The sequence below is a fragment of the Magnolia sinica genome, chromosome 9 (assembly GCF_029962835.1).
Source record: "Magnolia sinica isolate HGM2019 chromosome 9, MsV1, whole genome shotgun sequence".
Taxonomy (NCBI): domain Eukaryota; kingdom Viridiplantae; phylum Streptophyta; class Magnoliopsida; order Magnoliales; family Magnoliaceae; genus Magnolia; species Magnolia sinica.
The window spans coordinates 89,142,705-89,153,574 of NC_080581.1; the positions used below are offsets into that span (position 1 = coordinate 89,142,705).

At 41.2% G+C, this 10,870-nt stretch overlaps 1 protein-coding gene across 1 annotated transcript; it reads left to right on the forward strand.

The window, feature by feature from the left end:
• Positions 1-5,336: 5,336 nt before the first annotated feature.
• On the forward strand, positions 5,337-8,615 carry LOC131256014 (pentatricopeptide repeat-containing protein At3g24000, mitochondrial-like). Its single transcript, XM_058257008.1, has one exon. The coding sequence runs from the start codon at positions 5,552-5,554 to the stop codon at positions 7,547-7,549; it is 1,998 nt and encodes a 665-aa protein (XP_058112991.1). The 5' UTR covers positions 5,337-5,551; the 3' UTR covers positions 7,550-8,615.
• Positions 8,616-10,870: the final 2,255 nt, after the last annotated feature.

A 10,870-nucleotide genomic window follows, 5' to 3' on the forward strand; every position in this document is an offset into this window, starting at 1 on the left:
GAATTTTAATAATTTCTTCCACATTAAAAATGACCAAATTAAAAAACTTGGGACTTGGCTCTGGAGAAAGGGAAATCAATTTTCTCGGATATGAGGAAATCAATTTCCTTTTCCTCAGATTTTCTCACTAAATGCTCATTTCCTTTCTAACACAGAGCTAAAGAAAAGGAAACATTTCTCTTTTCCAGCTTTCTTTATTGAATCGAATATCTTCAATTTGATATAGTTGAGCGTCCGAACAAATAAATGTTATAAATTAAAAACAGTCATGGTTGAATGATGATTCAAGTGTTTGCATTGCGTTGGAGAATGCTCATTGCAAAACAGATACAGAAGAATTTTGGACGTGCTGCTTACATTTCTTCCTCTTCTATTGTTGCTAGCCCCTTGTGCCACCCCGCTCTGTGGTGAAGGCGTGTTTAGCAGGCAGGCAGGCATGGATGATGAAGGGTGATGAAATGTGGACCATTGTTTCTACCCATCATCTTTCTGGACAATGAAGGCCTCTAATCAATGGATTGTTTGGGTGGGGTGATCTTTTCAAGTATCTTGGATACTGTAAATCTGAATGTTTTTTAATTAAAAATCATGGTAAGGACAAGAAATGCTACATGGCCCACCCTGGTGGGACTAGATAAACAATCTAGATCACCACGAGGTGGACCACATGGTATGATAAACACCAGGAAAAATGAGGGTGACCAATGTGATAGGAAACCTCATTAGAGAGAACAGGTCGTTTGTGATGTAGAACAGGTCATAGACACTTTCATGGCAAAAATGGACCAGAGAAGGCCCGATCGAAGGCGGAAGTAATCAGGGCCGTCAAAACCCTAAAATAGGCATATCTCGCAAACCAGAATGAGTTATTCGACGTATAATATATGATTTTGGGGTAGGAGAAGCTTGCAAGATTCCATTAGATCAAGTCCATTTTAATTGCATTTTTACTATTTATAGTAAGTTTTAGTTTGGTCATAACTTTTAATTCTTTGAGTTTTAGGAGTCGTACCCAATATGAAAAGGGCTTAGAAAAGTTAGGAGAATAGCGTGGTTAGGCCAAGTTTACTACTCATAGTAAGTCATGTTTTTAGGGAGTTTGAGTTGGAGTTTGATTCTGAAACTTCGTCCTATGTCTGATATCACTATTTAAAGGATTGTAAATTTGTTGTTACCATCAATTAATTTATTTTCAAATTTATTAGAATTTATTTCTATTTTTATGGATTTGAGGAATCTCTATGAGGAGTCTGGAGAAGCTCTGCGATTATCCCCTGAGGAAGACGGTGATCGACCTCATCACGTCCATCCCTGATTTAGTTTGGCTCCCTAAAATCTTAGAAGGCCAAAAGGAAGTGTTTCTAGGAAATAAATTCTCTGAGACAAGGATTGTGACTATTGTGTCTGGGAGAGGGAGAGAAATTCAAAATTTTGATCGTCGCTGGAGAATCTATTTTCCCGAATTTTGCAAGCAAGCCTACATAAAGGAAACAGACAGCTTCCATTGCTTGAAACCATTTCCAACAGAAAACTATTTCTTTATTTACAAAGACCCAAATGCCAAAAACACAAACTTATGGATTCCATTTCACATAGGGACTACTTTCCAGTTAGCCAAACGGCGCTTCGACTTCATCTGAGAAGCTGAGCAGAAAAGAGAGGGCATCCATGTAAGACCCAGAAGGTGAATCTCTCAATGTGGTGCATAAAAAGGCTTGTGTTGATGCACCAAGATGGACGAACGTTCGGCAACCTAAAATTTTGATTAGACATGGCCCGCGATGGATGGTGGATGCCCCAAGGACCTCTTACATAGGAAGATCATAACCATCAACTAGTAACCTCCAAATCAAGGTTAAGAAAAATAACTAAAGAATGCCTATCAACCAAAATAGATTTGCTTGACTTTTGGAGCATTTCTCATCCATGGTGGGCCCTATTGATTAATGTCTTAAATATGTAAATCAACAGGTCTGTCAATGACAGGTTCGATGCCATCGAGCAGATTTTGATGCCATCAAAGTCGGCTTAATGTCATTGGTAAAATTCAGAATTTATCGAATTGGTTGTTGGACACTTTACGTGCCCTGTTCGATGTCATTGAGAGTTGCTCAATGCCATCAAAAGTTGTTCGATGACATCAAAGACTTAGTCATTGCCATCGGTAAAATTCAGGAAAATCATGTTTAGTTGTTGAAATGTTTTGGTCATTAATTTGATATCATTGAAGTGGGTTCGATGTCATCGAAAGTCTGTTAACGCCATCGAAGTCCCATCGAAGGTGTCATCGAACGAATATGTAGAGTTATGTAGAGTTGCGTATCTGCAGGCTTTGTTTCCAATTTTGATTGTGATTTTCCAAAAGGCTATAAATATGGGTGTAATTGGGATTAGAGTGTATCTCAAGGCTTTCTAATTCGTTCCTAGGGTTTCAAATGGCTTGTAAGGGGAGATTCAAGGCTTGTTCAAATCGAGTATTCTCTTTTATCTCTTGTAATTTTCTACTTTCATAGTGATTATTGTCGCTTTGTGTTGTAGTTTTGTCCGTAAGAATTTTTCCATGTTAAATTCGGATTCTTTGTGATTGAACTTGATTGTTGCGATTTGAGATTTTGCTTGATTCATTTATGTGTTCTTCCGCAAGTCCCCAACAGAGCCCATTAGATCAACGGTATCCTAAAACACTAACATCTATTTGTTGATGGTATGAGCGAACTGGAGTAGAGCAACATTGACATCTCTTTGTTCTTCACTGCACCAGGCTACAATCTTAAACCACTAGGGATTTTAGCAAGCTTGTTTTAAGTCCTGACTCATGTCAATCTATCATCATTAATTGACAGGGGCCTGTATGCATGCTTCGTTTGAGTGGTCTGGATCGTCAAGATAGCGGGGAGCTAGTTTAGATGGGATATGAACCAACAGTTAGGCTGCCTGATAATCCTGACCATCAGTTTGGCGGCATTTGATTGAATGGTCAAAAACAGAAAAGTCCATAATCTACATTCAACTGGAAGATCCGCGAACTCGGGTTCAATTGTTGTGAGTTAAAGAACATTCATTACAAATGAAAAATGCTGCTAGCAAAACCATCTTCCCTTCACCGAACACTTCTGCTAGTACTGCTATTATAGCCAATGCAATCTTTTCTACGTGGGTATGTGGATTTGATGGTTTTCAAGATCATAATACTTGGAAAGTATTTCTTTGGTTTGTAATTGGATTATAACGCTATGTTTGGATGTACAAGTGAATTGAATTGTGAATTTTCAGTTTAAGAGAGGGATGATGACAAAAGCTAAGTATGCTTTTGTTGATATAGTGCCTTTAATCTGGTGCAGTGTTATTCGGTCAACCAATACATTCTTGAGTTGACCTAAGCACGCTGTGATGTTCCTAGTCGACCGAGATATGTTTCAATTGACCAAGAAACTCTAATAATATCTTAGTCAACTGAAGGTGCAACTGAGCAAAATGCACAAGTGCCCGGATTTGTTTCTAATTCTGCACAGGGGTTATATAAACCATTTTGATAAGGGATTAGGGTTAATATTAGAGGGAGAGAGAACAAAAAGCACATTTTTAAAGGTTTTGAGGGAGAAAATAAGGTTTCTCATATACAAGTTCTTCCATCTCTTATAACTTTCAATTCATATTGGATTGTTTGTTTCATAGTATCGTAGTTCATTTTTTCATAGGAATTTTTTCACATAAAATTCATGTGTTATCTGTGGTTGCTTAAATTTTTCTTTCCCTGTTGCATTATGTGATTTTGTTTGAAGTTGCTTGCATGCCGGATAAGTTGTATCGCGCCCAAAACATGCTTCTCCACGAGAGTTTCAACACTAGGTCATAGGTCTGAGTACCCATTATGGTATGTGTAAGTGTGAGGATGTGTGTTAAAAACTTTTTTTAAAAAGTACAATTCTCCACTTCATAAAATGGTCAGAAGACTTGGTTTGGTCATTACCTGGATGAGTCACTGAATTGCCTCTATTAACTATATAGGCCCACCAGTTCTGTTGGGGGCGTGAACTGAAAAATCAGGTAGATTCAAAACGCAACTTGGCTACACCACAAGAAATAATGGAATTGAACGCCTACCATTGAGACATTGGGGCTCATAACAATTTTGGGTCGGATTTGATATTTATGCTGTCCTTTCATCCTGTTGAGAATGGCCTTATGGCCCTTATCAACAGATGGGCCCTTGGAAGGTTTCAATTGTCGATGTTTTCATTTCAATTGTTTTCTGTAGTGTGTTCCACTTGAGTTTTGGATCTACCTTATCTTTGGAAGCATGTCCTAACATGAGCTTGCAAAACTGATTAACAGGGTGGATCTCACATGGATATCACGGTGGGCCTGACTTTCCGACTCGTGGTCTGGAACCAGATCAAGCGCCTCTGAGTCTGAGTCAACTCAGACCAGTCCTTGGACGAGTTTTAAAAGGTAGCCCTCAAGTTGCAGTTTCATGGTGAGTTGAGACTAGCAACTATAGCAATCCAAACCCTTCAACAGTCGATCACACATCAGATAATCCTAACCGTCCTCTTTCAAACGAATTGCTACAAGTGAATAACAAAAAATAGAAAGAACAACCATCCATGTGCAATGGAAAAAAAAGCTCCATAGCTATTATAGTTGGGATGGCTTGATGAATGAGATTTTAGGTCCACCTCTCATCCATCGTGGGGTCCACCAGATGTACGAGAGGGATCAATGAGAGATGGACAATAAATACCTCAATAACATGAGAAATATTCACAAGCATTTGTATGGAAACTTTAACATACGACACTTTCTTCATACCGACGCGCATTATTCATAACATCTGAGCCGTCCAAATGGTGGGGCGCATAATACAGATCTTTTTCAAGGAAACCAAGATCGTCCATTGATAATGGACGCTACACAGTCAAAATAATTGGGAAGCCGATGTTTAGACTAAATTTCCATGTGTGGCTTCGTAATGAGTGGATTGCTCTAACTTCCACTCCAACTGATCTTCATGGTATGGCCTACCAATTTCACGGGTTAGATTTTTTACATGATTAATGCATGAGCAGAAAATAGAAATGCTGTATATTAATGTTCCCGTGCAACGCGACTCAGAAGCAAGCCTCTGTCACCGTCCACTTGGGCACACTACTAACTATTCCAACCATCTGAACCGTCCATGTTTCGTAATGTATTTCATACAGCTCATCATAAGAAAATTGAGCTGAAAGGATGATAATTACCTTCACTATCTTTAGATGAATTTGGAACAATAGAACGAAATTTTCAAAGGCTTGATTTCAACTATAAAAATCAAAGGTTCAGATCATTATTATAGCCTGAATATTGGAAAAAAGTTCATCTATTAAAGTATTGAGAATATGGACGGTTCAAACCATCAGACCTTCTCACCATGTGGGCCCCAGCGGCTGGCGACATACCGTGGACATCAGTTGCATGGAGGCAAACCGAACGGATGTAAACTGAACAGCTTTAAAAAAAAAACCGCCAACGGCTTCCTTCTCTCTCTCTCTCTCTCTCTCTCTCTCAAATGAAGAAGCTTCTCTTCTCCAATCGTTTCTCCTCCATCAGACTCACCCACACTCCAAAACCCACTACTCTGTTCCTGATTCCTGTCCAATTTACCACCTCTGCCACTGAGCCGACCTTCACAGACTCGGACGTATCTGAAGAGCACGACGATGGCGGAAACCCATGTCCGATCATCCAAGAGAAGGACTTCTTGCGCAAAAGCAAAAGTAAAAACTCAGAAACAGGCCTTTACATTCTCGACCTCATCGACCGTCATTCAATCGAACCGGACCAAGAAATCTACAACCGATTGCTGAAGAAGTGCACGCAGATGGGGAAATTGAAAGAGGGAAGAATCATCCACACCCACTTCCAAAAATCCAAATTCAAATCTGATCTGTTCATACAGAACACCATTATCAACATGTATACGAAATGTGGCAGTTTGGCCGAAGCCCAGAAGGCGTTTGATGAAATGCCCCTGAAGGACATGGTTACATGGACTGCCTTGATTACTGGATATGCTCAGAACGATCGAGCAGAGGAAGCGCTCGGATTGTTCCCTCGGATGCTTGAACATGGATTGAAACCTAACCAATTCACATTTGCCAGCCTTCTGAAGGCTTCTGGTGCTGCCCCAGGCGATGAGCATGGCAGACAAGTCCATGTGTTTTGCATTAAGTATGGTTGTGACTTGAATGTTTATGTGGGGAGTGCTCTTTTGGATATGTATGCTCGGTATGGGGACATGAAGGAAGCTCATTCGGTGTTTGGCAGATTGGTATCTAAGAACGAAGTTTCTTGGAATGCTTTGATTGCAGGGTATGCTCGGAAGGGTGAAGGAGAGAATGCGCTTAGGCAATTTTGGAAGATGCAAAGGGCTGATTTCGAAGCAACCCATTTCACATATTCTAGTGTTTTCAGTGCTTGTGCGAGCATTGGAGCTTTAGAGCAAGGGAAATGGGTGCATGCCCATATGATAAAAGCAGGCAGTAAGCTTGTTGCTTTTGTTGGTAATACACTCCTCGACATGTATGCGAAATCTGGTAGTATTGAGGATGCAAGGAAAGTCTTTGATCGGTTGGATAAAAGGGACGTCGTTTCTTGGAATTCAATGCTTACTGGTTGTGCCCAACATGGGCTTGGGAGAGAAACTGTCCATCGGTTCAAAGAAATGCTGAGAATTGGGATCCAACCGAATGAGATAACTTTTCTCTGTGTTCTCAATGCTTGTAGTCATGGTGGGCTACTGAATGAAGGACAATATTATTTTGATTTAATGAAGAAGTATAAGGTGGAGCCAAAGGTCGAGCATTACGTTACAATTGTTGATCTTCTTGGTCGAGCAGGCCTCCTTGATCGAGCAGAAAGCTTCATAAAAGAAATGCCGATCGTGCCCACAGCTGCTGTTTGGGGAGCTCTTCTTGGCGCTTGTAGAATGCATGGGAATATGGAGTTGGGGGTATTTGCAGCGGAACGTGTTTTCGAGCTTGATCCTTACGATTCCGGCCCACACGTGATACTCTCTAACATCTATGCATCAGCGGGAAGATGGGGCGATGCAGCGAGAGTGAGGAAGATGATGAAAGAAGGTGGGGTGAAGAAAGAGCCTGCTTGTAGTTGGGTGGAGATTGAGAATTCAGTACACATGTTCGTTGCAAATGATGATACGCACCCTCAAATCGAAGAGATATGGAGGATGTGGGAGATGATAAGTGGGAAAATCAAGGAAGTTGGGTACGTCCCAGATACAAATTATGTGCTTTTGTTCGTGGATCAACAGGAGAGGGAAGCGAAGTTGCAGTACCACAGCGAGAAGCTTGCTCTTGCGTTTGCCCTTCTCAATACTCCCCCTGGAGCGACTATTCGAATCAAGAAGAATATTAGGATGTGTGGTGATTGCCATTCGGCGATCAAGCTTGTCTCAAAGGTGATGGAGAGGGAGATCGTCGTGAGGGACACCAACCGGTTCCATCATTTCAGCAACGGCTCTTGTTCATGTGGGGATTATTGGTAATGCTTACGAGTGGTATCGGTCAAGTGCTGTCGAGACTATCCATTTGCTGCCATTTTTCAAATGGTGATGGTTCATCAACTGTACACATGGTATAAACGGATGTCAACCTAGAACATCCAAGTTGAGGGCCCATTGTGGATAGAGCAGAACCCAAAAATCAAACTGATCAAATGGTCATAACCATCCAATTAGAGGCTGTTAAATGGTCAGCACAAACAAAATGATCAGCAGTCCAAATTCCTCGGGCGAAATCGGATGGTTAGCATCATCTGATCAGTGTAATTTTCAAGCGATGTTCCTTCATCCATGATGGGCCCATAATTTGTCTGGCCATATATTTATGTCACATGTACAGTGTATCAATGAATCACTACCATTTAAGAAATGTGGCATGTGGACACCTTATCCAGTCAAAGATTGGATATGCATGATTCCAGAGGGGAATGAATATTCAAGAGATGGCCATCACTGGATCAGTTGATTGCAGGCCAGGCAGCTAAATCATGTTAGATCAAAAGGAGTTTGGAGGATCATTCAAGATGCAGCCATTAGCCTGTAATATGTCAAATTCAGTTTTGAATTGCAGTTGGGGCATTCAAAATGCTATCACAGAGTCCGTTTGATGGGTAGAATCCTCTTCTTCAGACTGATAAAAGAGAAATGAGATGGATTAGAGAATTCTATGACCATCAGATGAAACAATCTACTCATTTCGACTAAAATATGTAAATGAGATGGCAGCAGCAGATCAGATGATTCTACAATAGTCGGGTAAAACAAATGAAAACCCTATTTAATTATAAAGAGTCCCCCTCTCTGAAGTAATGTTACGGGGAATCTCTGATATAGTTCTGAGCAGCGAATTCTTTCATCATCATCATCTAAGCCTTATTTCCATTCGGATTATCTCTCTCTAAATGCTATATCGTGGAAGAACAAACTTGTAACATATCACCTGCTTCTTGTAATCGCATTAGCTAGAAGTTGTGTTTGGGATTTGTTGCTTAAAATTGTAGTTTGAATTCAACACTGATTAACAATGTTGGAGCAGCAATTTACTATTGAACTCATTGTAACTTTACAATGAATGCATTTTCTCTACTTTCTCGTGTTATTAGACATGTTGGAGCAAACTGGCTCTATATCATACCACGATGATGTAAACCCAAGTCACAACAAGCCCGGATCAAACACTAGATGTTAGAAATTCGGATCTAACACTACTGTGAATCCATGCGCTTTGCGGAAGCACGATAAACGAAGATAAAACAGTATAATAAGTTAGATAATCAAACCAAAAGTAAACAATCACGAACATAATGATATTTTACGTGGAAAACCCTTGTAGGGAAAAAAAAACCATGGCACAAAGCAATAGAGATCTCAACTATAATCAAAGATTTAGAGTACACTATTCACCTTCTTCGATTGCTGGATCGTCTGATCTCTCCCTGCAACATGCACCTTTAGGAAACCCTAAATCTCTTGAAAAAAAAATTTCTCAAGCCCTTACAAGTGTAGAAATCCTCTCCCCTAACTAAACCCCCACCCTTTAAGAGAAAACACTCATATTAAAAAAGCCCTAATCGAAACTGGACTTAAATACTCTTATTTATGCAAATCCACACAAAACCGACGGTCGACCGTGAATCATCATAGTGAGTCATAGTCAACCTTGGAATTCCATGGTCAACCATAAACTACACAACCAGTTACGGTCAACCCATAAATTCCACGGTCAACCGCACTTCTGCAGAATGCAAGACATCCTGCACAACAAAAACATATCTTTGCACAACAAAAACATATCTTGCACCTGAGATTACTAACTGAAAATCAAGTGGCAGGTCTCTTCATTCAAGGCTTAGTTATTCTAATTCCAGTTCTGTGCTGCTCATAAGTGTGGGAAAGCATTGAAATTTTTGGGTGAGTTATTGGCAATGTGTGGTTGTGTTTAATCTGTTTCGGTAGGCTTCATAGTTTCTGTGGGCCCCAGATTGTGGAAGGTATTCTGCTTGTTTGAGCAAAGGTGGCCAGAATGGCTATGTGAGATGTGGGTTTCAGTCTCGAGTTGTGACTCACCTGAGTCAGGGTGACTCAGCTCAACTCGCTTGAATTAGTGGCAACTCGGTGTCAAACAGCATCGGGTCTGACCGAGTCCATGTTGACTCACACGAATGGCACAGGACTTATCTGAGTCTTAAAACCATCTTTTCGGGGGGCTTTACATCGGGCGGATGGAGCAATCATCCTGACCATCCAAATCATGGGTCACATTGTGGATAGAGCACGTTTATAAAATGGGATTGATCAAGTAATCCTAACCATCCAATTGATGATGATTAAATGGACAGTTACGATTAAATACTTTCAAAGGAAAAACCAGACGGTTTATGTTATTTTCAATGGGCTTCAACCACAGGTAGCTCAGCAATTTGGACCACACCACAGCTGATAATGACATCCACCCTTTGAAACCTTTCTAGAGCCCACCTTGATGTTTATTTTCCATCCAACCTCTTCATAAGGTCACATAGATCTGGATGAAGGCAACACATAAATATCAGCTTGATCCAAAACTTCTGCAGCTTCCGATAAGTTTTCAATGGTGGAAGTTTAATCCCCACTATGTGGTCCAATTGAGCTTTAGATCTGACTCAACTTTGGGTTTAACGCCTAAAATGATATGGAAAAATGGATGGACGGTGTGGATAAACCCATACATCACAGTGGGTCCCTCGGAGCCCCATCCTGCCCAACCCGCGTCCCGATTTGTGTGTGCGAACCAGCCGGGGCTAGGCTTCCAAAGGGCCGGGTTTGGGCCGGGCCAAGGTCAGTCCACTGCCAACCCACAAAGTAAAGCTTTGGCCTGATGGGCCAAAACAAGCGGACCCATGCTCGGGCCATGATGATATGCTTGTCTGAACCCTAGCTCTCCCACACTATTTCGTCCAAGATCTAAGCCGTTCGTTTTGCTTGTCCAATCATAGAAAGATAAAAGATGCCCGTAAAACCTTTTAAGGAACCTTGCTAGGCTGATGGGCTTTTAGTTGCAGCCTGATTAATAAATGGGCTTAAATTTAGGCCCGGATCAGGCCCTTCGGACCTACCGGTTCAGCCCTAGGCCGACCTGAAGTGGGCCAAGCTCAAAAGTTTGATGTGCCAGCCTGGCGCATTGACAACCCTATATCGGGTACCACCACATCCGAGTCGACCGGGATACGTCCAATTCTTAAAACCATGAAACGAACTCTATTAGAGCTAACGCTTTCCATTTGCCGCGCTATATCTTACTTTCCCTGCTTACCATACGGCCACAGC

Excerpts from the sequence above, each read along its gene's own strand:
- LOC131256014 (XM_058257008.1), top strand. The coding sequence starts at position 5,552 with ATGAAGAAGCTTCTCTTCTCCAATCGTTTCTCCTCCATCAGACTCACC.